Source organism: Sphaerodactylus townsendi, unplaced genomic scaffold (assembly GCF_021028975.2).
Source record: "Sphaerodactylus townsendi isolate TG3544 unplaced genomic scaffold, MPM_Stown_v2.3 scaffold_18, whole genome shotgun sequence".
NCBI classification, from domain to species: Eukaryota; Metazoa; Chordata; class Lepidosauria; order Squamata; family Sphaerodactylidae; genus Sphaerodactylus; species Sphaerodactylus townsendi.
In genome coordinates this window covers 2635194-2662701 of record NW_025950341.1, presented here as the reverse complement: position 1 = coordinate 2662701, position 27508 = coordinate 2635194, and the positions used below count along the sequence as shown (strand labels likewise).

Below are 27508 nucleotides of genomic sequence, written 5' to 3'. Positions count from 1 at the left end.
AACATGCCCTGGATCACTTATTGTGATTTAGTCAGTCCTTAATTAAGGGAGCTGGACTGTCATCCTTTTTGTTCAAGGCTTTTGTTCGTTAGAGAAGGAAAGAGATGATAAATGGGGATGGAATAGAGAAAATAAATGGGGGTGGGGAGTAAGATAAGGGAAAAAGAGACAGATGAAGTAATTTTAAAAAGGATTTAAAAGGGTCTCCTCTTGAGGACTTGGTTCTGAAAAGATGTTTTGTTTTAGACCAGGGATAGACTGATTTTGTATGTTCCTGGTACAAAAGAAATCTAAGTGTGGTTAGTCATGGTTTATGGATCAGTCTTGCACAAGGTTATGTAACTGATCATATTTCATTCTCATGTCGAATTGTTTTCCATAAGGTTGCCCAAAAATCCCAGGAGGAAAGTCTATCTTGTCAACCTGCGGATGCAGTGGCAACTGTTCTGTCAGCAGAAATAGCATCTTTTGCAAGGAAGGGCAAAAGCTCACTTGATTTTCAGTGTGAATACAGACCATGAAAGCGGGGCCTCACGATCCTTCTGACTTTTTGGGTTTTAAGCAGGAGATGTCAGAAAAATTACCACAAGGATAACTGGCTTGTGGCAACCAAGAGTTCATAGCGACGTCACTTTTTGATCCTTCAATGTCGGCTCTTCCTATCATTGTGAAGCAGAATTCACCAAGTGTTGGACTGTTCAGCCACTAATAGGGAACATGAACTGGGTTTAGACCATCCTGAAACGGGTTAGTTTTACCCTACTGATGATGTTGCCATTTGTTCACCGCCCAGAGCCCCTTGGGGAAGGGTGGTATATAAATTTATCAATCAATCAATCAATCAATAGTAATCCTGCTCAGTACGAGAGGAACCGCAGGTTCAGACATTTGGTGTATGTGCTTGGCTGAGGAGCCAATGGGGCGAAGCTACCATCTGTGGGATTATGACTGAACGCCTCTAAGTCAGAATCCCCCCTAAGCGTAACGATACCGCAGCACCAGGGAGCCCTGGTGGCCTTGGATGAGGATTAAAGAACGGCATATAAGGAAACAGCTTGCTGGTGTGTTTGTGTAGGAATGGGTGTTTGGGTGAGTGGAAAGCCCCATGGGGCTTGGCATACCAGCAATCCCCACACACTATTGGCCTCACCTGTACAAAGCCAAAGTTGAGTCGATCAATTGAGGCAGACTGATGTTAATCAGGGACACAGCCACTGGTATCTGGAGGAAGCACATTCCTTGACCTACGCCTTCAGGTCATCACTCTGCCATTGATTTGCACTTGGCAAGGTTTGCTTGCTCTCTGAAGCCCCCAGCAAAATAGGCAGTGCAGAGCCCTCCTCAGAAAGTCAACGAGAGGCTTAAAAGGAGCTTCTTGGTTATTTTTCCTCAATATTTTCTCATCCTTTTCTACTCGTCTGCTCTAGGAAACCATGAGGTATATGTGACGGACTAGCCCAGGTTAAAGGGTTAATTTATTTTTAAGGTACAGAAGAGCAGGCCTTAGCAACGCTAATGTAAGTGTAATCACCTCCTGATTGGCTGGCAGAGTCGCAGTTAGCCTAGAGACACAGGTAGGGGGAGCTAAGGACTATAAAAGGGAAAAGCCTCTCAGTGAGATTCTTCTGTTTCTTAAAACTTCTTTTGAAACTGTCTGTGTGTGAAGGGACACAGACTGAGCAGACAGACACGGATCATGTCAGCACCCAGTTCCTTGAGTCTGGAGATTGTGTCCAGTGGCAGTGTGGCCAGGGAGAGACAGTGAAAGGAAGGCTAGGGGACCACAGTCCTCAATATCTCAGACTGTCAGGGAGGAACAGTGGTTGTAAGAGGCTAGATAGCCTGACACTCTGAAATAGGGAAACTTCATGGGTGGAGGCCCTCCTAAAGTCAGTGACCATTCCCTTTTGGTGTTAAAGGACAGGTGATTTAGGAGTGTGCTAGACCAAGGGTGGAAAGTTTTCCCTCAGGAGGCACCTGTGGGTGAATAAATCTATATTGAAGTCTGTGCTGAAAGATCCAAGAAAGAAACACCAACCTATGAAACCAAATATGCTTTTGAAACCTCTCTGTTCCATCGGAGAAGCTAAACCAATCTGTAAAATAAACTTTAGTTTTGTTTTTCACGTTACCAAGTATCAGTACTGTTTGTCTGAACGGGGTAGTGCCTGTATGTTTTTATAAATCCAAGCCCCACAAACAGAGTTTCCCTCCTTTTTACAAGAGGCTCTGTTTTCTCCACAGCGTCTGAGAGGGGTGTTGGTGCAGTAGACAAATACCTTCAACAAAATTCAATCATAGCTTGTTTGTTGTTCCTCTCCTGAATTAATGAACTGTGCAATTTCTAATTATCTGTATGGTTTCACTGGTGTCTCTGATTGTCTAATTGCTGTAATTTGCTGCACCTTCTGATCTGTCACTTAATTAATCGGTCATTCTCTGAATTTCAGTGGCTGTTCCATCTTCTCTCAGATGTATATTTAGTCCTGTGTATATAGCAGAAAGACATGTTAAAAAGCTCGAGGAACCTGAATGAACAGTACTGTAAGACACTGGCACTCGGGAATGCACAGAGGGTCTTCTTAGGTAAATGGGGCATAGGTTAAGTGCAAACAGTATGAAACAAAAATGGAAGAAAGAGACCCACCCGAGTTCTTTATAGCCCCTTTCAACCCAGAGCCATAAGAGGGTGGAATCATGTGACGTATTAATGTGGCTTTAAACTGCTCTAGATTCTATGATTTTGGAATTATAATAAAAGAGGAAATAGAATTTTGAATATTACCTGCAATTGAGTGAATGAGTTAGAATCTTTCTCCCTGACTTACTTGCAGTTTTTTGACAAGGGGAGATACTCAGTAATGTTCCCCCTTGCAGTCATTTTTCATCACAAAAGCTGTGCATGGGGAAAAGAATTATTTTGCCGCATTGGGGAACTGAAAAATCAGCAAAATAAAAACCCCAGCAGGGTCAACCCATCAACATAAAACTATAGAGATTTGGGAGATTCCTAGCATTTCATTCAACAGGATGATGTGACTTTCAATCTTTGCCTGGAATTGACCTTGATACGTCCCATGATTCCCCCCCCCCCCGCCCCGCCGTCCTCTTGCTCCATTGAGAGGTGGTGGTGGTGGGGAGCAGTACCAGCAAAAGATCCCCTGCTGGCAGTAGTAAGTGACAATCCTAAGAGGAAAGCTAGGACTGGCCCACTGCTTTAGGGAATGGATGCTATGGAAAGAAACAAGTGGGTACCAGGAAACAGATTGGTTTGTTCCATGGGGCCCTCTGGCACCATGTTGGAGGATCCCTGATGCAGAATCCTCAGAAAATGCTGTTTCTGAGTCCAGGCATGAGCAGAGGCATACTCTTAGGCTAACTTCTCATCATTCGATTGCTCATGCCTTGATTACCATCAGTTGTGTAAACTGAATTTTCAAGAGATTATTGGTTTTAGGTGCTGATTGACTGGTTGCTTGACTGTAGCCACACATGGCTCAATAGCAGAAGAAGTTTTTGGGAGGGGGGAGTTACTCAGAGCTGCAGTTGTGCACTTTCAAAGTGCAAGTCTTTATGTATCAGGAGTGGATTTGTTCCAAAGCGCATCCCTAACGTCTGTATTCGAAGCCAAGGGTTTGGATACTGTGAACTAAGGATAGAAGAGAGTGCCTCTTAACAGGCTTTCCCAAGCTTTATTCCTTCTCCATTGGAGTTAATGTCCTCTCCTGCCAAGGTTTAGAGGGAGTACTTCTAGATACAAGGAATGGTTTCGGGATAACACTGAGTCCAGGCACCTCTCCATTTGAGAAATGGAGCACCGAGACTGATGCATGATGTACACACCAGAGGGCGCTTTTGCATAAGAGCTGGCTACTGTGCTATTTATAGACACAGTCAGAAACAATACTGTTTTATGATACAGGAGTTTGCACTATATAACAAAGGCAGGGGGACGACAACATAATACAAATTTAGACAATATCCAAGAAACACTGAATTATTGCTGTTATTGAGCCCCCCTCCCCTTCCACACACACACACAATTTTACCACTAGATCACTGGCATGAAGTCGGCAACCCCTGAGTTATAAGATTTTTGGTTTTCTCACAGAAGCGAATATTTTATAAAGAAGCAAATGGTTGGGGATACTACTGTTGAGATTTAAATCCGTTCCTGGTAATTCCAAATTGAGACTCTGACTTCCTCACATCAGAAATCAGTGGAATCTTATATATTCAGAAGGTAAACTGACCAGCCTCTGTTTAGCTCCATCTTTTCTACATTTCCATACCTCCTTTTCCATTATGTTGTTGTTGTTGTTGTTGTTGTAGATTTCACAGCTGCCAGATCTTTATCTGGTTGATGGCCATTCATTACAATTCGAGCCTCACCCAGAGGCCTAGGAAGTTTTAATGTATTGGTGTAGTATTTGTGCGTATCCCAGCCTTCTGAATTTGACAGATGTTAATTTTGTCAATTCGAAGATGTTTGCTGCCCTAGTGTTTTCAGAATGGCGCTCAGTGTGCCAGTTACCACTGGAACGACCTCAGCTGGTTTGTACCATAGACGCTGAAGCTTGATTTTCAAATCGTGGTATCTAGTGACCATCTTGTGTTCTTTTTCAATGATCCTGCTTTCACCAGGTACTGCTATGTCAATGATGGTCACTTTCTTGTCCTCGATCGCAGTGATGTCTGGTGTATTGTGTGTCAACACTTTGTCTGATTGGTTTCGAAAGTCCCACAGGATCTTGACCTTCTCATTTTCCATTACTTTCTCTGGACAGTGTTCCCACCAGTTCTTAGCTGATCTTATGTTGTAATTCTTACATAAATTCCGAAACCAGTGGATCATCTTGGCCACTGAGTTGTGCCTCTGTACTCAGTCTGGGCAATCGTTTTGCAGCAGCTGAGGACATGATCTACAGTTTCGTGAGCTGCTTTGTGCAATCTGCATTTTGCATCGTCTGATGAGGATGATGATTTTGGTGTGATGGAGCGCTGGGAACTGGCTTCAGTTTGTTGGGCTAGAGCAGCGGTTCCCAATCTTTTCAAGTCTGCAGACACATGTGGGGATTCTGACACAGGGAGATGGGTGCAACTACAAGATGGCTGCCTCAGGAGGTGGAGCCAATTACAAAATGACTGCTGGTGGAGCCAGAACCAACTGAAGAACGTCAGAAAATGAAGCTGTTCATAACTTAACAGTAACTCTTCAGCATTTTTGCTGAATCTCTGTTTAACAGGATGCCTTTTAAAATGAACACACATAGTAATGCAATGACAATTCTTGTGCTGGGGTGGCAGCTGTTGCTGAAGCAACTTAAAAAAATTCTTCACAGCCAATCAAAAGATCTGCTGGAGAAAAGCCTTACCCACTTTCTAAAAACCGTTGGTGGATGCCATGGCACCAATGGGAGCCTCTTTGGGCTAGATCATACTGAGGAAGGGTTCTAGTTACTGATGGCAATTTTTCCACATGTCCACCCATGAGGTAAAGCTCAGAGTAAAACCACATAATGCTAAACTGCTAAAATAATTAAAATAATAAAAAGTAATAAAATAATAAATGCAATTAAAGCATATTCAGACTAAAGAGTAGGTGATAAACATGGCATTAAAAACCAGCCTGGGTTAAGTTTTGGCCTGCTGCTTGAAAGGGAGCAATGCAAGCACCTGGCAAGTCTGAAGAGAAAGATATTCCACAGGTTGAAGTGTTAATCATGGAAATCTCTCTTTGGTTTCCCCCGACCTCACCCTTGAAGGCACAGAAAACCAGGATTGCGAGGAAGAGCTTAGATGGTGGGCTGGACTGTATGGGAAGAAGTGGTTCTTCAAGTACCCTGCCTTGGCTCTGAACAGCTGGATTTTTAAACTGAGAACCAGTACTTTGAATTGTGGTTGGTAATAAATAGGAGACCAGAACAGATCTTTCAGCATAAGGATATGATCCCACAATCTGGCCACTGAGAATAAACTAGCTGCTACATCCTGGACCAACCACATTTTCTGAAGTTTTCAGAAGCAGCTTTATGCAAGGTGTGTTACAGAAATTCAAACTGGATGTGATTAGAGTGTCAATCACCATGGTCAGAATATGCTTCTTGAGGAAGTGTCATAGCTGGCATACTAGGCACAACTGATAATAGGTGTTAAGTGCCACAGAGGACACCTGAGTCTCTGACTGGAGGCCAAGAGCCGGCCGTACCCTCAGATCCTGCAAACCTTCTCCTTCAGGGGAGTGCGTCCTCCTCCAGGACAGGCTGGCTGGGCAGTCTCTGAGCAGCTTCCCCATTGATCAGCAGCACCTCAGTCTTGTTTGGAATGGGTTTCATCCCATTACCTTCCCCAAGCACCTGTTTCAAACTTGAAACACCTGGCTCAAGGAGAAACAAAACTAGTTGCTATCTGCATATCCATCCAGCTGCATATCCATATCCATTGCAATAATGGAGGTAATTCAGGCTAAAAAAGAGTGGTTTTCTATCATCCAATACATTTTGTGAGAGTAGAGATTTGAACCCCTGTTTCCCAGGTCCTAAACTAAAACACTAGCTGCTACACCACACCGGCTCTTTCCTTGCTCACAGAATATGCCAAACAAATTCATCTGTTCCTTCAGTAGGTCATGTGCTAGATTGATCTTCCTAAAGATGTTTTTTTTTAAACTGTTGCTGCTTATGCTGTTGTGATATGGTATGAAATACAGTGTGCCAGGTACAGGATCCTTGCCAAACCTTCCACCTCTTCGTCACAAAAGATCCTTTCATTCAGGACACAGAATTCGCCTTGACCGTTTGCCTAAGGCTGATGCTATGGTGTCCTCTGAACAAACAGAACAGCAGGAGCTGTGATTGATTTGACCCACTCCAAATGACTTCTGGTCCTACACCCCTTCCTTCCCTGCTTTAAGCTTTCTGAACAGCCAGCTTATGTGCTGCTGCTGTTGAGCTGAAGGTAAACTCTTGTAGCCAGATTCTCAAGCAGGCACAATTGAACTGTTGTATTTTTTTTCTGGGGTGGGGAGGACAGGAGGCGAATGAGGTTGCTAAGCTTAGTCATTCAATTACTTCTCTCCAAACCATAAAGGGCATCGGGAACTACAGTTTCATTGCCTTTAATCAAAGGAAGAGCCCTGCATTCCACTTTGTATTTGCTGCCGTGTATATTAGAGGAATTTGTCTCGTGTAATTGACAGCTGCATACTGGAGGAGATATTTCAAAAACAGAATCCAGGATTCTATCCCATTAAATTGCCTCTGGCCTTTCTTGCCATTATGCATGTGTGTGTATGTGGTTTTTTTTCCAGTTTTCCAGTGCAGCCTGCAAAGAAAGACTATCTGCAAGATAGCTTATGGCTAATCTTTCACCCACTGAACTATGCTGGCTTCTATCCTGATGCTTTCCCTGAAATGTGTGGTGGGATGAAACAGTCTCTTTCCAATATTACCAAGACTGGGAAATCACTTTCTGACTGGCTTGTCAGATTTTCCCGCCTTTTTCACTTCAAGGACTTTTTCACTTCAAGCATTGAGCTGCTTCTATTATGCTTCTATTATGGCAGTGTAAGATTGTATGAAGCACTTTCCCTCAGCCCTGACACACTCCCCCAGAAGGGGAAGGAAGGCCGTTATTTAAAACCTTTCTTGACTAACCCATTTATGAGTCACAAATAATAATACGGAGGCAGAGATAACTAAAACAGAATGAAAGATTTATTTAACAAGAGAGGATATAGGAATGGAAGGTGAATAACTTGGAGAAAGGAATGAATAAGGCAGGATAAATATATATTTATAAAAAGAGCTTTGGCAGCTAAGCACATTTATTTTCAGGCACAGGCTCAAATATGTTGGTTAATTTCAGTAAGATATTCTTCAGATAGTATAGTTGCTAAGATACTGGTATTAGTTTAGTTTATTAAATTTGTATACCGCCCTCCCCCGAAGGGCTCAGGACAGTGAACAACAGCTGCAAAATAACAATAACAATATCATAACATTCAGGAACAACTTAACAAAAACCTAATGTCAATAAACATGGAATGAATAACATAACATTATGGTTATTAGCTAATAAGATTTTTTTTTTAAGTTTCCTGTCCTGAACTGCAATTGAAGAAATACAACAAATAATCTAATGTGCATTCTCACCCTATGCATATTTAATACAAAGTCGGTTACAAAAGCGAGTCGGTCCCGCTGGAGTGCCCCCCCCCCCGCCGCCTCCAAGGCTTTGTACGGAGCCCCGCCGGGAAAGCGGCCCTGTCCACCCTTTCCCTCCTCCTGCGTGGGGTGAGCGCTGGCTGCGCCACCCGCAGCGCCTCCTGGTGGCTTCACGGAGAGGTGACTCACGGGCTCTTTCTGCGGGAGAAAAGGCAGCTCGGCAGAGAGGGGGAGGGGAGGTGCTCCCCGGTGGGGTGGGTGGGGTTCCCTGGACTGGCTGAGGGGCAGCAGGGGCACGTCAGCAGAGCAGTGTGGGCTGGCGCATGGGATGAGCAGGGCTGAGGTGAAGTTGATGGCCAGATTGCATGCCTTGGTGCGGTTGGAGGGTGCAGTGTGGGCCTGGTGGACGGCCCCGGGACTCGGCTTGCCTGCCATCTGTGACAGGCAACTCAGCGAGCCCGTGCCCAGGTACAGCAGCCTCATGCTGGCTGGGCTGCCCCCTCTGGTCTTGTTCTTGGCACTCAGCATTCGGGCCTGAGTGCAAGGCTCGCCCCCATGGCCGTGCCCAGACAACTCATGTTGTTGGGGGGCTGGACCTGGAGTTGTGGCTTGACGTGGGAGGAGCAGGAGGAGTTGGTGGGGATGAAGCCTTGGTGGCCCAAAAGCTGGGCCTGCTCCGGGTGGAATTGCTGGATGATCTGTTGACTGAGCTCTTGGAGGGAGAGGGGGCCGAGGCTCATCAGGTGTTGGGGGTCTCGGTTACTGAACACATCCTGGAAGAAGTGGGGCTGGCTTTCAGAGGCATTGATGTGGCTCCGTGTTCCGGAGCAGGCAGGTCAACTGGTCTACAATGCCCAGACTCCGGATGAGGTTCTCTTGCCATAAAAGGGCTTTCATCCTCTCCGCCTCCTCTTCCTCCACTATCGCTTGGGGAGTCATGCTGTCATATGGCAAAGATGGCCCCTTTGTGTTCCAGGTCTTGCTGTGGCTGTCAGCAACCCACGCAAGAGCTGCCTTTCCCTTTCCCTTCTCGTGGGACTTTTCCCTGGCAGCTTCTTCTTCCAACTTCTCCTTCATGTCCCTTTTCTTCTTCCCAGCTGTGCTGTCTCTCTGCTCCTGCTTTTGGTGGATCTCCAGCTGTTTCTTGGCACACTCTTTTCTGGCCTTGGAGGCCACTGTCTCCTGGAAGAGGGATCCACTGTGCTTGAAAAAAGGCACATATTTTTCTGTGCCCCATGCTGGGAAAATGCATCGGTAGCCACCCAGGTTGCTGTTTTCGTACTTTTCTGCCTGTGCCAGCCAGGCAGCCTGGCTGCTCTCCATCTGTTCACACCTGGCTTCGCAAGGAGACTGGTGGGCTTGCAGAAGGTGGTCCTTGACCCGCCTCGTCCTCCTCCAGCACCTTCCTCCTGTAATAGGCCCGCACGCTGATGAGGTTGAGAGCATCATAGAGCAGGGCATCTTTCACTTCTCCGTCCAGCCGGGAGTCCGTGGTGAAGCTGGGGGAGTGGTTGACCTCCAAAAGCCAGGGCTTGAGCTTCATGTCCAGGAGGATGTTGAAGCCAAGGATCTCAAAGCAGGCACAGCCCGAGACGTGGTTGGGGAAGCAGATGCACTAGTTGTGCTTCAGCACTGGGTGGGCAGCAATCAGGGTCTTGATGATGTCCTCAATATCCTGCCACAGCTCAGCCGTGTCGTAGTTGTGCTCCCACATCCAGACTTTCACCATGGACAGCTTCCTCTTACTTTCTTACTGGTCAGATGCATGCAGGTGTCTTCCAGGTTGCTGCTGCTGGGCCCAATGTACCTCATGGTGGCAAAGAGGGCCAGTCCCTCCTCATAGAGAAAATTTTTCAGCAGGTCACAGGAAGTGACCAGGACATAGATGCACATGTCAAACTTTAAGCCGTCAACAAGGAAGGGCTTGCTGATGTACTCCTGGCAGATCATGTGCTTGCCATGCTTGACCTCCTTGGGGTTGCATGTAATGAAGATGCCTTGTTCTTGGCAGTCGCTGTCCAGCTTGCAAATGTATGTCCTGTTCTTCCTCATTTACCCGTAGGCTTGGAAGTCCCCATAGTCAGCCGGCAAACACCGCATGTGGGGGAAGATGCTGTACTCCTTGGGGAAGAGCTTGAGCATGCGGTTGAGGTTGCGGGCCAACAGGTCCTTGCAGCAGATCTGAGCCATGCCTGGGAAATGGTTTATTTTCTGAAACCTCTTCATCTCCATGACCTGCTCCAGCGAGATGGAGTAGTCAGTCCAGTAAACTGTCCATTCCTCGTCTTCGCCTACTTCTTTCAGGCCGCAGCGCTGAGCAGCACTTTTCATGCTCTCATACTTACAGCTGGACAGGTTGATTGAGAGCAGCCTGAACTTTTTCTTTTTTCTCCTCCTGGACTGCTCAGCATTCCACTCCTCAGCCATCTTCTCCAGATCGACTGGTGACCCCCCCAGCTAGCCCTTCCTGCTGCCTGCTTTGCTTCTGTGCCCTGGACTGGGGCCTTGCGGCTTGTTGGGAGAGGTTTCCTCCTCCTTCTCCTCCAATTTCTGAAGACATTTGTTGGCAGACTCATCCCAGAGATCCCCCCCTCCTCCTCCTCCTCTTCATCATCACCGGTTTCATTCTGAGACTCACTGCTTCCCTCTGCACTGATCTTCATCCTCTAAGGCCCTCTGTCCTGTGACTCACCTGGGGGGGGGGGGGGCTGTGACCTTATTACTTAAGGTGTTCTGATTTAAGAATTAAACACCCTGGGTTGCATCAGGCTTGGTACATTAACTTCAGTACCTTCACTCAGCCCTCAGATAGAAACCTCCAAAATAAATATAAAACACTGTCTTTAGAGGAAACTCAAAGCAAAATCCAATACCCCAGACTAACTGGTATTTGGGATTCTTCTTCCATCTTCCTGGAAGATATATCCCTCCCTGGTTATATATATGCCCCTCAATCTGGGCTCCTCAATAACCTAACTACCAGTTCTCTCTATTCTGTGTATATTTGCTTAAACCACAGCACACAGGGCTGTCCACAGTAGAATTAGATAGATTTACTTCACTGGTTGAATTACTTTCTTCAGAGGGTTATATGCAAAGTGCAGCAAAGGCAGATAGCTGTTCAGTTCAGTAACTTCAAACTCCAAAAGCCTCTCAGATGGTTTTACACAGGGAGATAACTTTCTCGCTCTCAGAGACATCAAGTCCTCTGTGACCAATCAGCGTGGAGGGTTGCCAGCCAATCAGAGTCTTTCCTGTTTCCAGACATCACTCTGAGTGTAAACAATAATGGCTGTAGCCAGAACTGCACTTTTAAAAATCATACTTTTTTCTTCAGTCTGTCACTTTAAAAAAATTGTATAGACGGACACAATCCAGTACATACATGTATATCCATTACACTTTGTCCAAAACATACAATTTCCCCCCTTTTTTCCCTCCCTCCCCCCCAAGGAGTTGAGTTCTTCTTTCCTTCTTAGCGAAGCAGCAGCAGGTTCATTCCTTCTAGCCTCTTCTCCCATCTTTTGTCTTTAACTCCGACTTCTCTCATCCAGTCCACAAACAGAATCCATATCCTCATGATTTCATTTTGTCTATCCTGCCAAAGTTGGTCCCTTGACATAATTTCAAAGATTTCTAACTGTACCTGTTCCCAAGTATATTCTAACCATTTCTGTATTGTCCATATTTTCTTATCTTTCCAACCCAACACTATAACTGCATGTAAAGTTCTTATCATTATTTTATACAATGGTCTTTGTCCTTTATCCACTCTGCTGTCTTCCATTATCCCCCTAAACAGTAAATCTTTATTTATTTATATTTTAACTTTCACTAATTTCTCTATGTACATCAATGCTTTTTCCCAAAAAAATTTCAATTCTTCACATTCAATCCACCTTTGCAAATAAAATGCTTCTTTTGTCCCCACAATGCCAACACTTTGGGATGAGACCCTTAATCATGTATGCCAGTTGCTTTGGAGTACCCTACCATTTTAATATCACTTTTCTTTCCAGCTCCAAATATTTTTCAATTTTAATAGTTTGCATACCTTCCATCAATTTTTCCATTCTATCACTATCTGTAGACCCGTCATACTCCCATTTTTGAGTCAAAACTCTAATCATAAAGTCCTTGTCTTCTATCATATATTTATATAAGACACCTATATATGCCAATAAAGGCTTGTGTTGTGTTGTGTTGTATAAGACACCTAAGACTTTCTTTTCTTTTTTCATGCCTTTCTAAGCATTTCCCCATTATACTCTCTCCTTTTATTCTTGAAACCTTTATCCTTTCCTATATACCTCTCAACACCAGCCAATTCCCCGTTTCCCCTTTGTAATGAATGAGAGGCTTACCGCCACCTCTTAAAAAAGAAACGTGGGTTGGGATTTTGTTAATGTATGCAAGAATTCAGAAACAAAAGAACTTTTAATAAAATATATTTTAAGGCTTATTGAGAGCTGCTCCCGCTCAATAAACAAAACAACCGAAAATGCATAAGCAAGAAAAAAATAACAGTTTAAAACATTCCATAGCGTAGCTTTCCTTACAGCAAATGCAAGCAAAGGATAACAAGAAATATAACTGATAAAACTAATTGGCAGAGATTAACGGGTTGAAAATACTTAGGATAACAGGCAGGACTTCAAAACAAAGTAACAGAAATGAAGGTAAAAATGAAAATAAAGATAGATAGATAGATAGATAGATAGATAGATAGATAGATAGATAGATAGATAGATAGATAGATAGATAGATAGATAGATAGATAGATAGATAGATAGATAGATAGATAGATAGATAGATAGATAGATAGATAGATAGATAGATAGATAATGAGAGTATTGAAAGGCAATTGTATAAACAGACCAATAATGTTCTCATGGTAATTTGCTGAGTCAGCTTGGCAAAAAGTCATAGTTGCTAACAGGTGTAAATGCTTAATGAGTTGGTGAGAGTCCTAATTAGAAAGAACATAGTCTACATCTGGGCATGACTGTTAGCTGAAACAGCTACAGGTTGAAGAAATTAAAGTGGTATAACCAATTTCTCCACACCCTGTATCTATACAATTTTGTAAACTTATGATTTCACCTTTCATAAAATAAATTTGCTACAATTTGAATCCCTTTTCTCTTCAAATTCCTTGTCATCGCCCCTCCTTCTTTTCCGACTACACTTCCCAAAGGTGCCGTGTCCAAAATGCTTGGCATCCATTTCACTTTCCATTTCTTCCATATTTCTAATGCCACCATCCTTGGCCCTATTACAGCTTGTTTTTCTCTTTTCATATCATTTGTAAATATCCCAAATCTGCCAACTCCTCCATTTGCCTCATTTTCAAATTTAATCTATCTCTCCATTTTATCTTCCTTTATTCCCATCAGGCTCTTTATTTGAAATGCATCAAAATATTCTTGCAGTTTCGGAATCCCCCAGCCCATATATTTCTTTGTCATATAAACTATTTTATTCATTGTCCTTGACCTGTTTTGGTTAAACACCCATAATTTAAGCTGCCTGTCCCACTCCTCAAATTGTTGTTTTTTAATCTCCAGTGGAAGAGTTCTAAATAAGTAAAACATTTTTGGCATAATACACATTTTCAATGCTCTTATTCTCCCCGTTATGGATAAGAACTTCTTTTTCCAATCTTTTAATTGTTTTAATATTTTTCCACGCTTCTTCATAATTATATTTATACATCTTCTCTGTTCTACTTGCTATAGTAATTCCCAAATACTTAATCTTTTTTACTAATTCCTTATCCAACAGTCTCTTTTCAATGTTCACACCCAAGATTTCTGTTTTTTCCTCAACCGAGTACTTTTGAAAATCCTCCAAAATTATTTTTAACTGTCATAGTATCAACAGGGTTAACTCTTATTATTAATATATCATCTGCAAATAAATTTACCCTTATCTCTTCTTGGTTCACCCTATATCCCTTTATTTTACCATTATTTCTAATTCTTTCTGCCAAGAATTCCATTGCCATCACAAACAAAGGCGGTGACAATGGACAACCTTGTTTACTCCCCTTCCAATATTCACCATTCCAGACCACCCTTCATTTATTCTAATCCTTAATTTCCCTCCTTTATATAACTCTTTTAACACCCCTATAAATCCATTCCCAAACCCATAGTTAATGTTTGAAACAAAAATTCATGGCCAACTATATCAAATGCTTTATACACATCTAACTTTATTATTGCATATTTTTTGTTTTTCCCATGCTCTATTACATTTAGAATGTTTCTTAATGGATGACTAATATCTCTACCTCTAACAAATCCATATTGGTTTTTTTCATTAACTTTGGTAATATATTATTTCATCTGTAAAAAATTTTGCAAAAATTTTATAATCTTGATTCAATAAACTAATTGGCCTATATGAATCTACCTGGTATGGTTTACATCCTGGTTTTAAAATTGTTATAATTTCCGCCTCCCTCCATGACTCGGGAATTTTCTGTCCTTTTAGTATATTATTAAATAATATTTGCAGTTCATGGACTAACACCTCTGCCATTTCCTTATAATATTCTGCAGTAAACCCATCAATTCCCAGAGATTTGTTGTTTTTCAACTCTTTAATTACTAATGTTATTTTCTCTTGGGTTATCAATTCTTCCATGCGATCTTTTTCATCCTGGGACAGACCTTTATTCAATTTCACATCAATATTTACATTCTGTTCATATTTGAAGAGCCTTTGATAAAACTCTTCAAACTTCTGTCCAACTTCAAACTTCTGTTTTTCCTTTCTCTTCTTTAAATAATTAGCCAAGCGTTTCATGTCCCCAGAGGCGGAGCAAGGGGAAAAACATTTGTGTTGGAGGAATTTCCATGGGTCTACAGATCAATTTGCCTCTCTTCTGCAAATCATGCATATCTAGAGTGATATAATGATCTATAGCTATATTCTTTTAGTTCATATTTACCCTTTTTTCATTACATTCGGTCTCCATCCCTTTTCATTGTTGAATTATAAAGGAAAAGGGGCATGTTGCTTATTTCCCCTTATAACTCAGCAATGAGAATTGCCAGATAAGCTTGAAACTATCATAATATTCTTGCCCAATAGAAATCTATTGCTATACTCTACTAATCTGTCAATTTCCCATTTTAAAAAATCCCTTCTGCCAAAAGTTTTTTGGTAGTATGCAGGAGTGGATTGTAGCTGTGGAGGTTAAGCAAGCAAAGCATGAAGGAACTGCTTAGCATAGACTCCATTGCCTGTGGGAATGTCTTTGCATTTGCAGCAACAAAAGTTACATGGAGAGTCACAGTGGCCCTTTCCCCACTTACCTTAAGCCCCACGCTACTCTCCGCAAGTAGCGCGGGGTCCCACTGCACTCCCCACGTCAGGGGTGGCAACAGCGCAGCCGCCCCGACGCTGCCGCTCTTGCGCCCGCTCAGCGCGCAGCATCCCTGGCGCTGGAGAAAACGGCACCTTTGGATGACCCCGCGCAGAGAGTCGTGGGGACGCTCAGAGCAGTGCGCAGCGACGGGGGCAGCAGGAGAAGTGGGGAAAGGGCCAGTGATATGGAAACAGCCCCACAGCAGGCCCTGAGTTAAAGCAATTCTAACCTAGTCTTTATCTTTTCTTAGGGGGCAGGTGTTTGGAAAGAAGAAAGTGGTGGCGAAGAGATGAAGTACAATACAAGGGAGATTTGGCACAAATCAATTGAAAACCACAACCTAGAGCACATTCGTTAAGATGAGATGAATCAGTTTAGCATAGGTATTATTTTCACCTGCTTATAATCAGTCTTATGGGATTGTGTTTTTTTGCAATTTACTAATATATTTCTGAAAGAGGATTAAAAGTAAACCAAAATAGTATGTTGTTTTTCCTTTTAATGGAACAGTGCAGCAGCATGCCAGTTTCAGGCAGACGTGGGGAAAACGTTCTAAAAATAATTCACAACACAAGCCCTTCAAACCCGAGCACCATCTGGAGACATTTAGGAAAGAAGTAACTTGTTAGTGTAGGAGGCATCAAAGGATCTATGTCTTTGCCAAAAAAACCCTCATGCAATTTCAAAAGGCCTCATCCAGATTCTGACCTACTATTTAATATAAAAAGTAATTAATGAAAATGGCCTCAGTTGTTGAGATTCAGGTAAGGTTGGGGGCGCTTATGTTGTATCTGACAATATGTGTATTACCTAACCAAGGGAAGCAGACTTAAACCCTACTGATATCCATAGGAGAATTAACCTTACACTTTGTAATTGCTGGGTTTAGCATTAAATGCCATTGAATTCAGTGGGATTCATGAGTAAACATAGATCAGATTCTGTCACATGACTCTTTGGCCCTTTACTCATGAAACACTTAGCTCCGGGTTTTTAGCTGCATGGTGGGGCTGAAATATAATTTCCTTGTATTTCTCTATTTACAAGTGAGGAGGCAGCCAAGTCCTTGTCATCTGAGGCATCCTTCAGGCCTGCTCATGTCGATAACAACATGGACTGAGCCAAGGGAGGCTGAAGACGACAAGGCAGGTGGGCTCCTGCTGGCTTTTCACCTTTGCAGCAGAAGGCATTTGGTCATGTGGAGGAGGATTTTGCGACCTATGTGACCAGATTAGTTGCGCCCGGGGACATGGGTTACCCCATGTCCCCAGGCAGATATGCCCCTGGTGCCATGGCTCCCCCCCACAAACATCTTTTCTGTCACCCACTAAGAGTTTTTAAGAAATTGAGCTTTTGCTAAGCAAAGCTTCTGGTTGACCATTGGAGATTAGGTTGGCTGTGTGGGTTTTTTAAAAGCATTGCTTTGGCAGCAGCTATCACCACAACACAAGAATCTTAATTTTTTTACTGAAGGTAAGCTGTGTCAACCATTTAATGGCTGATTCTGCCCCTTGTGGCAGCCATGTTATGGCTGTGCCCACCATGTTGCCTCAGAATTCCAAAGATGCCCTCAGGTTATTTGGAGACCTCTGCTCTAGGGATAGAGTACAGAAGAATCACTGCAACTGAAAAATATTTCTTGGGGTAATCAGTCAGTCAGGCCAGCAAAGGTTGGGGAATATTAAAATAAGACCTTTCCTTGTTTTGCATTGCTCTGAAGTCTTCCTGCTGGTCAGGTACATCATTAGATTGTTCTGTTTATTGAATACCTTGGCACATTAAAAAAGCTAATGGTCCCCTGCTGTTCAGGATGGCTCACTGAAGATACTGGAATGAGGCCACCAAGGCTGTACACCTAGAAGACTCCACATATTCTTCATTTGTCCACGTCAACCTTCTCTTCTTCCAGCCTCCCAGCTTCCTGTCAGTTCCCACTGCTTGATCATAGGTTTCTTTGAGTCTTGTATCTGCATCGAAACTTGGATACTGTTCTCGCAGCCTCCACACAGGTGGGCAAGTTCAAAACATTATTATCTGATGGCATGCCCACAAGAATGTATTTCTGTCCTCTTCTCTGAGCACTGTACGTACAAGCCCCATATATAATTTTGGCAAGAACTGATAGACAGGGAGATTAAAGAAGCTAAGACTAGTCTCAGAGGGGTTACAATAGGCTTAGTGATACATTGGAATTGCAGATTTCTTGGAACAGATGCTAAATTGCTAATACAGATCTGAAGAAAAAGTCCCAAACCCACAATTACAATCCAGGCGGAGGTGGCTTAACAAGTCATTATCAGGATTAATATGAAGTCAATGGAAAATGCTGCTTTGCAAAGTAGTTAGTCATCAATATGAGACAAACAATATAAAGATATAGAACAAATATTGACAAACTTTTTTACCTCTGATTCAACAATTATCAACTAATTGTTTTACTTGTTAGGGCTGCTATACCTGGCTCTTTAACGGAACCTATTTTAATTTGAAGGGGAATGAAACAAGGTTGTGTCTTGGCCTCCTTGCTCTTCAATTTATATTTGATTGATACTGTATTAAAATTAGACGGCTTCCCCGTTTTGGACAACAAAATTTTTCCAATATTCTTATATGCTGACGATATGGTACTAATCGTGTGTCCTCGAACAGGCCCAAAAAAACTGCTGTATCATCTCAGATATATTGTAAAAAGGAGGTCTGAGCATTATCTACAACACCAAAGTTATAGTCTTTAGAAAATGACCAAGGAGGTTCTTATGGAGAATTTAAATATCTAGGGTTGACTTTGTCTGAGACACTGGGTTGGAAAAGTCATTTAGCAATAAGAAAAGCCCCTGCCTTTATAATAATAGGAGTCATTGTGAGATTTTATCATACAAAGGAGGGAGTTCTTGTAGATTCAGCGCAATTTTTTTGTATGTAAGGCTTTACCCCACCTGCTTTACAGTATTGAGGCTGGAATGAAAAACTGATTCCCAACTTGGAATGGATACAAAATTATTTTTCTAGGAGCATTTTAGCCTTACCAAAAGGATTCCCAGCAAAATACATGTGAGCAGAGCTTGAACTCCTGTCAATTGGAACTCAAGTTAATTTAACCCTATTAAAATACTGGTTAAAATGAAGGTCTAACTCAAGTGGTACATTTGCCAAATTGTGCTTTGAGTCACTTTTTAAAACAGACGTGTTCCAGTTCTTCTGCTACAATAATATTCAGAATTATTGTTTATCCCAGATGACGTCCTTAGACCATTATCAGATGGATCTGATCTGTGGAATTGTGTCTTTGAAAATGATGCTTGGATTGATAGTCATTCAATCGAGCAATCAAAATTTTCTCCACTGTTTAAATTGTTCAGACAAGGGCACTGGAGATCAGAGTATTTAGTAACAATTACAAAACAAAGCCTCAGAGTTCCTTTACCCAGCTGCACTTTCAATCAATGCTGTCGGCTGGACTCATTGGTCATTATCTCCATATGCCAGTACCCAGGTACGTTTTTTGACCTATGGTGGAATTGTGAAAGAGTAAGAAACTTTTGGATAGGGATCCATAAAGAAATTTTTAAAATCATGAAATTTAAGATGAAATGTACACCGGAAATTATCTTCTAGGCATAGGTGATTTATCAATGGGAAAAATAGTAAAAATGGTGCAGTACTTGACTACTGCTGTTAGATTAGTATTAGCAAAAAATTGGAAAAATTAAATAATACCCTCAATTTTGGATTGGCAAAGAAAAGTTTTGGATTTAGTTGAAATAAGCTATCAGGTTATGATAAATTAGTAATGGTTGCTTTAGAAATCAATGGGAGCAATGGGTTGCATATTTAGAAGAAATCCAATTTGAAGAATAATATATAGCATGGGAGGTCATTTAGTAAATGGTCGAATACTGCTGTTCAGATTTTCATTAGTATAAGATTAATTATTTTAATAACATTCAGTTTTCTTTGTTCAGCTGTGATTAATATAAGAAAGCAGAACTGTGGTGGAGGCGTGGCCAGGTTGTGGAGGGGGCATTCCGGGGTGGGGGCAGGTGGTGCTGTGGTAGGGACGTGGGGTGTGCGCACTCCCCAGGCACAGTTTCCCCTTGCTCCGCCTCTGGGGACATGAGAAAGGTCTGCAGTTGCCTACACCTTCCCCTTACTAATTGAGGGTTACAACAGCCTTTGGATGTATACAATAAACTCTCTCTCTCTGTGTGTGTGACTAATTGTGGGATCTGGCCCATTACATCTACGCAGCTATAAGGAATTTTCTTAAGACATTATTCTATGTATTTGATTTAGTTGAAGCCTCTGCATACTTTTAAAAGCAGGATGAGTGATTAGAGAACAGTCATAGAAAGCTTTTGTTATTTGTCTTGTAGAATAGGACTTGTGTAGGTGGGAAGGTTTGCCTTTCATAGCTGTCTGACAGACATTCAACAAGGAAATCTTTTTGGTGCATGATACAGTGATGGAAAGCTTCATCTGTTCATCTGCTACATTTCATTCTTGTTATACTGTTGAAGTGCAGGATCTGTGGCAAAAAATAAAGTCTGGGAACAATTATGAGGGCCCACAGCTCAGTGGTAGAGCAACTAGGAACATGGGAGATCTAAGCTTGAATTTCCACTCTTTGGGGCTTTCCACACTACAAAAGGGAGCTAAGGTCGACTCGGTTCCCTTCAGTGGGGGGCGATTCCAGGCTGTCCGCACAGCAACTTACTTGGCCCCCTGGAACCAAGGTAAGTGGGCGGGATCATCTTGGTACCTGTTTCGCTCCTCGATCGTGATTGGCGCTTGTGTTACGGCGGGAAACGGGAGCGTTCTTTGTTGTTGTTTTTTACAGTTTCCGTTATATACCGCAGCTTCATGGCGATTAACGCCAGCTGAACTGCTTCGATGCGTCCCAGTCGGAATTTCTGGCTTTGGCGCCAAAATATATAGACGCACCAATTCCAGTCAGTGATTTCTCCTCATTGTTACAGATCTGTTGTTACAGCGGTCTTTTTGTTGTGCTACAGCTGCTGTCACAATGGATCCTGATTTGGAGCAGGTGCTTCAGATTATCCTTGCACTGCTGAGTAATTTGTTGAGCCTTGTTGAGGCTGTGGTGTCAACTACTTGCAGCATTGTGGAGTTGATGAATCAGGAGTGTTTTGGTGGCCCTTCCCCTATGTCCGTTGCTCACCACAGTAGCCAGAGATGAATGAACCTTGTAGCAGTACCCCAGAGGCCATGGTTCTGGGTGTATCCAAATAGATCCAGGCATTGGTGGCAGAACTTTGTTCTCCCCCACTGGGATGATCAGGAATGGATAGACAACTTCAGGATGTCCAGGGGCACCTTCCAGAGCCTGGTCAACACCCTGCAGCCATACTTGCAACACCAGGACACCTGCATGCGTCCTGCACTGCCTGTGGATATGCGATTTGCTATGGCTGTGTGGTATCTGGCCAATGTCACATCTTTTCGTTTAGTGAAGCAGCAATTTGGTGTTGGTTTGTGGGTTTTAAAAACATTTTAGCACTTTTTGGGTTTTTGACCTGTAGGGGGCGCGTTGTTTGGGCTAGCAGCACCAAACTTTCAGGGATTGTTTGGGGGACTCTCCTGATGATACTACCCAGGTTTGGTAAAGTTTGGTTCAGGGGGTCCAAAGTTATGGATTCCCAAAGGGGGTGCCCCATCCCCCATTGTTTCCAATGGAAGCTAATAGGAGATGGGGGCTACACCTTTGAGGGTCCATAGCTTTGGACCCCCTAGACTCTTCACTAAACTCCTAAGGATGTACTATCAGGAGGGTCTCCTAAAGATACTCTGAAAGTTTGGTGCTTCTGACAGCAGGCACCCACCATAAAGTTACCCATAGTGCTTCTGTGCATCCTTTTTGTTGGCGTATGAGAATGTGAGGTTCCCCTTCTAAACACCATTCATATTGATGCCGTTTGTGGCTGAATTCCAGCATCACGGTGACACCAACCCCGGCACCTCCCCTCTGGACAGTACTTAACCTGAAACTTCACTTGTCTGTTTTCCAACTGCACTGCCACACAGTGTTAATGTTGATGAACATCTGTGCCATTGCTCTCTGTAGCCGTTAATGTACATGAGGAGGAGGGCGAGGAGGAGGAGCAGATAGAGGAGGAGGCGGGACCTTCACAACAGCCACCAGAAGAAGTGGAGGTGGAAACAGAGGAAGAGGAGGAGGAAGATGCTGAACAGGAAACTGCAGGTACTGGTCAAGCCTATATCAGCAAAAAACCCTTTTAATGTCCCACATGAAATTACGTAACCAATGCTGAAACCCCCTTTTTGGTAATAAGTTCTCCCTCTTGCAGTGCCCACAGGTGCAGAGAGCCAGGAATGTGGGGAAGGAGACAGGGAGAGGACTGCACCAGGAAGAACAGGAGACATTTGTAGGTGCATCATTGTTTGTGGAAGTGTGACTGTGTGCAGTATTGAGTGGACTGTGCGTATTGGTCCAGGTGTTCTGGCAATGTAATTCCAATACTACTACATGCATGCTTGGCCAGATGTTTTAAATGTATTCCAACCCAGTACAGCTTGCCATTTTGTAATAGCAAGAACGAATGAACGCTGATATATTTCTCTCCCTTAATTCTCATCTGCAGTGCAATCTTTCCACCAAAGAATTGCCCGCCTGGAGCGCCTCACAGCGAGGCTGTTGAGGGATGTGCGGGACATGAAGACCAGCATTGCCCAGATTTTGGAGTTGTTGCAGGGAATGCTGCAGAGGGACAATCACAGGGGGAAGGCTTGACTTGGTGTTATTTGAGGGGGTGGGGGGTTTGGTAAGTTTCTTTGTTGTGTTTGGTGTTCTGCTGTTCTGTATTACGTGAAGCTCAATAAATGTTTCTTCTGAGTTATCATCTGTTTCAGCTAACTCACTCCATCCCCCAGTCCAGCAGTGAGGGACTGGTTTTTCTTCATGCTACACGGCCAGCATGGTGTAGTGTTTAGGGAGCAGGTGTGCTGTGCATCCAGGGTTTCGCTCCAAATTCCTCCAATTTGGAGTGGGGTGCGAGCCTTTGGGGTGTGTCCTTTGTTCACTCAGGAGTTCCTCAGACCTCTTTCAGCCCAAAGCGAAAGTGTCTCCTGTGTAGAAAGGGAGCTGCAGCTGGGTTTGTAAGCCAGTTCTCTGAGATTCCTTACAGGGGAAAATGGAGGTGTTTCGCAGTTCTGTTGAGGGGGATCACAATGCAGCTGGTGGCAATAACATGTACTGATGGCATGTGCACAAATGTGGATGCATTACAAAAGTTTGGACAGCAATAAACAAGTACAAATTCTGACCATTTCATGGAACTGTTTAATGATGAACAGTTAACTGTGCAATAATAACACTGAATAATAGATAAATAACACCCAGTGAGCCCTCTGCAAGTCAAAGATGTGTTTCTCCTTGCGTGCTTGTTTTTTTGGTTGAGGCTGTTCCCTGGGTGCTGGTGTGTCCTGGCCCTGTGGCAAGTTTGAGGAGCATGTGCAGATGGCCGCAGCTACCTGAGGGTGTGACTGCTGTGAAGTCACACACCGGGCTATTATCTCAGCCACCATTGTGATGGCTGACGCTGCAGCTTTCACACCATCAGCTATTTGCTATTTCTGGATCCTCAGTTCCTCAAGAAGTGCAACCCTTGCTTCCTGGCTTGCCTGTTCCTCCTGGATTCTCAGCTCTTCTTCACATTCGCAGTGCTCCAGCAGCTTTTGGCCAATGTCCACAAGGAGGCCAACCCGGCGAGCACGTCTCTGCCGTACCTCCGCCCTAAGCTGGAGAGATTCCTGTGTGTTTGGCTGGATGGGTGGACCTGCAATGTAGAGCAGACAGCTGACAACAGTTGAATTTGCAGTTTGCTATCTTGCACATTGGAATCTGTCTGCAAAGTGCATTGAAATTGGATTGAAAGCGCAGTATTGTGCATATGCAAAAGTGCCCAGAGTGGTGTGGTAGGATGCCATGTCATGTATCCTGCAAAAACCAAAACACCATAACAATTACTGGAAACAAAGTATGGACCATTCACTCATCAGCAGCCTAAAATAGCATGTTCTGCAACTCAGTTCCCATTGCAAAAGCATCTGAGTGATGAGACTCCATGCTCACTTAGTACAGTTTGAAGTTGCTTGAAAAAGCCACAAAAATTGTGTTTTCAGGTTTTATGATTTACTTAAACTCCTAAAGAAGGTCAAAAGTCTGCTCACAGGTTCTTCACAGGAAGCCTGCTGTTAGCACAAGGCACACTTATTGGTTGACCTCTATTTTTCTCACCCAAAGACTGTTAGTTCCTTACATGACGATCATTAATCCATCCCTTTTACATTTCCAAAATGCATGAAATATCACAAATTGGGATTGCGGAAAGAGCTCACCTGCTCCTGGAACACCTGGGGGAGTGTGGTTAGAGAACGTGGATGGCAATACACTGGACTGCGTGGGATACATGAGTTCCTCTCCAGAATGGAAGGATAGTAGTCAGAGAAGGACGCGAAAGTACATTCTGTTAGCTGCTGCTGCATCTGTGTTCCCTCTGGCCACGGATACTCAGGTGCCAGCATCCCCATAAGGTTCCCACAACAGGCATGAAGAGATGCCAACGGGACAACATAGCCACTGTATAGCTTTGCCAAATAATATGTGCTGCCGGCACAAATCATGGGTGGTTTGGGTTACACACACTCAATGTTGCTTACAGGGGTGGAACCCAAGTTTCTCCCTGTAGGGAGGATTTAAAGGGAAGACCTCTGGGGTCCCTTGGTTTACACACCCACTGCTGATGTAGTTTCATGGAAGCATTCCCGCTGGAGGTTTTTTTTTCTGAGAAACTTAGCTGCTGAAGACCCACTTGGCTCCTGGGCTGCAGCTTGATTCACTGGCTGCTGCCTCCCAGGGTTGGTTTTGAAGACACATTTGTTATGAAACACAGCAGAGGACCATTTACCGGGCTGGGTAGAAGCTATGCAGGCGTTGCCCCTGGGGTCCATTTTGCCCAGGATTCACTGGACAAAAATGAATACTGGCATTCACAAAAAATTTGAGCTGCTTAGGGAAGCTCTAAGGAATGGTACAGTTGTACTTAGCTGACATAGCCTCCAACCTGCGCTGCCATGAGTGCCACCTGCAACCTCTGTGAGAAGGGTATCCAGCATGTTTGCCAGCACTCACCCAGCATCATGGTTTCATCCACCTGACTGTCACCCCCCATCGGAAAAAAAGAGTGGTCCGGGTACAGTTCCTGCTTGTGGGGTGAAAGGCCAACATAGGAGGATCATCAAACACCAGGTAGTATCCAGCAGGGGCAGACAATGCACAGGTAACCTCTTGCAGAGTGCCAGTGCATTGGCCATTCTCAACACACAGGTGAGAGCAGGGCAAATTTCATTAACCTCTGGAAATAAAAATTCTTACCTGAGTACTTTGGCAACGGGCTGTGTCTGTGATGTCTCCCTCTGTGATAGTGACCAGAGGTGCCCCACATGGTGCTACTGTGCAAGTAACACTCCTCCTGATGTTAGGTGGCCTTATGTTGATATCGGTCCCCAAAAGGTTGTTCATCTCGTTCAAGCAAAGGGGCAGGTTTTACTTAGTGCCCCCTCACATCTCATTTTGCTGAACAACCTTTTTAAAGTCTCTCTTCAGAGTTTTGTATTTATTTCTGCACTCAATGGCACTTCTGTGGTGACCCCTGACATGCATCTGTGAAGCAAGTTTGTCAAAAATGTGAATGTTTCTTTTGGACCCTTCCAGGGTCTGGTGCAATTGAAACTCTAGCATGATACCAATCAGGTCTGCTGTTTTTTCTTCCCTCCATCAAATGCCTCACACCTCTCTGCTCTCTGAGCTGTCATGACAGTCATTCCTGTTATCCATGTCTGCAAGGCCTTGGGAAATAAATTGGCAATGACAGCCCCTCAAACCCCTCAAACGGCAAAAAAGGAGGAAGGGAATAGGATTAATTGTATCGTTGCTTCGAGTCAATGAAGACTAGTCAGTCAATGAATTGGCTGTATTGTCGCTTCAAGTCTGAAACGATCTCGTAGCTTCGAAACGTGAGAGAGACTTATGAAAAAAAGGCGCGCTCTCTGCCCGTCACGACTCTCCCGTTCTGTGCATGCGAAAGAAGCGGCTCCTGATTGGTTGAATGGATGTGGTGTCGTTTCGATGCGCCCGCATTTCGAAGCTTCGAAGCAATATCGACCTTGTTCCAGCAGCAAGTCGCAGTTCATAACTGCGACAGGGATGTCGCGGTTCTGAGGGGGGGGGGACCAGAGACAGAACAACGTTGAGCTCGGTTGAAGTGCGGATACACTGAGTTGAACCTAAGTAGAAACCAGTACAACTCAGTAAGTGCGGAAAGCCCCTTTGAGAGACCATTTCTGCAATTTTGGTACTAGCTCAGACTTCAAAGAGGGCTTGACCAGCGAGTTAGAGGAATAAAGGGGTCAAGGCACTGGGCATCCTTTCCCAACTACTCTGACACTATCCCGTTGATGTCTACATTCCCTCCATTTCTCTCCATTTCTTCTCTCTGTTATCATTTCTTCCCTCCATTTCCCTCCATTTCTTCTCTCTGTTATCAGAAACTCATCCATCTTTCTTTCGTTCTATTTCAGTTGCCTTTCCTTCATTAATGGTAAGCTCTTTTGACTGGAGGTCTTGAACCATACAATAAAATCACAGTGCAAATATCAAAAACAGTTATATAATAATGACAAAAGAAAATGTTGCCAATAGTAAAACTGCAAGATTGTCAAATTAATACTTAGCAGTAGAGTGTCTCAAAGTTATTAGACAAGAATTTGGCCACAGATTGTATGACTGCAGGACTAATGTCAGCCAATGAAAAAGAAACAACATGCAATTGGCGCTTGCTCAAAATGTGGGAAAATCCAAACTTTTTGTAATGAAGACCATAAAATGGTCTCAATCAGGCTAGAGGCAAAGCAACATAGGTGTTTGCAGAATGCAGTATTAGGAAATTGCCCCTTCAATTCAGCTATAGGCAAGATGGAGGAGGGTGTGTGCGTGCGAGGGGAAGTGTGAGGAGAAGCAGGAAAGAAGGATGTTTTTCTGGGAGTAGCAATGTAGACATCAACGGGATAGTGTCAGAGTAGTAGGGAAAGGATGCCCAGTGCCTTGACCCCTTTATTCCTCTAACTCGCTGGTCAAGCCCCCTTTGAAGTTTGAGATTAAGAGACAGCTCGGAGTCCTTCACTTCCAACAGGAACTCTATGCAAATTCTGTCAGGTCTGATTAACCTCTTTTTTAATCTCTCTCAGTGCTTTTTAATAGCCCATATTTTGGGCTATTGTAAGAGAAAATGCAAGAGACTCAAAATGGTAGCCACTAATTTCACCCAGGCACTTTTGTAAGTATCTTTTCTCAGAAAGGTTAAAAACCTCCATAGGAGTTTGATACTGAAAAGAGACTTAAATCTCAGATTGAAAACACAAAGCCAAGCTGTAGATTCCAATAAATGTTAATTGAATGCCATTGTTAGCACAGTTCTTGCAGCACAAGATGATACTCCATCTATTCGACAAAGATATACTGGTAGTAAGATTGTTGTTTTTCCAATGTGCTGTCCAAATTATGCTCCAGATAACATTGTAATATTGGGTCCCAAATATTCTTCCATTTCTTATTTGTCCTTGCTATACCCTCCTAATATGGAAATAATAAATTAAAGGCACATTCTGATTTCAGTAAAGTGTTTAATGGTCATTTGTTAAAATCAGTGAAGGTTAAAAGGGTTTAACTTTTGGTGTATTGTATCTGTAGTCTTTACTAGGGTTACAATCTGTGCAATCCAATCCAAAGCCTGTTTATTTACAGGTAAGACTCGCTTTGTTCAGTGGAAACTGTTAAAGAAAGTGTGCACAGAAAGTGATTTTGCAGACCAGTCTGAGCCCCATCATCTTGGAAATAAGTCCTATTATCATTAATTATCAAATATTTTAT

General features: G+C 43.4%; 1 protein-coding gene and 1 pseudogene across 1 annotated transcript; one reads left to right on the top strand and one right to left on the bottom strand.

Annotated features, from left to right (window-relative positions):
- Positions 1–975: 975 nt before the first annotated feature.
- Positions 976–10828, bottom strand: LOC125425055 (annotated as a pseudogene).
- Positions 10829–21469: 10641 nt separating this feature from the next.
- On the top strand, positions 21470–22312 carry LOC125425054 (bone sialoprotein 2-like). The gene is made up of 4 exons (XM_048482531.1): positions 21470–21533; positions 21626–21763; positions 21870–21947; positions 22164–22312. The coding sequence occupies exons 1-4, from the start codon at positions 21470–21472 to the stop codon at positions 22310–22312; spliced, it is 429 nt and encodes a 142-aa protein (XP_048338488.1).
- The last annotated feature ends 5196 nt before the right edge of the window (positions 22313–27508 follow it).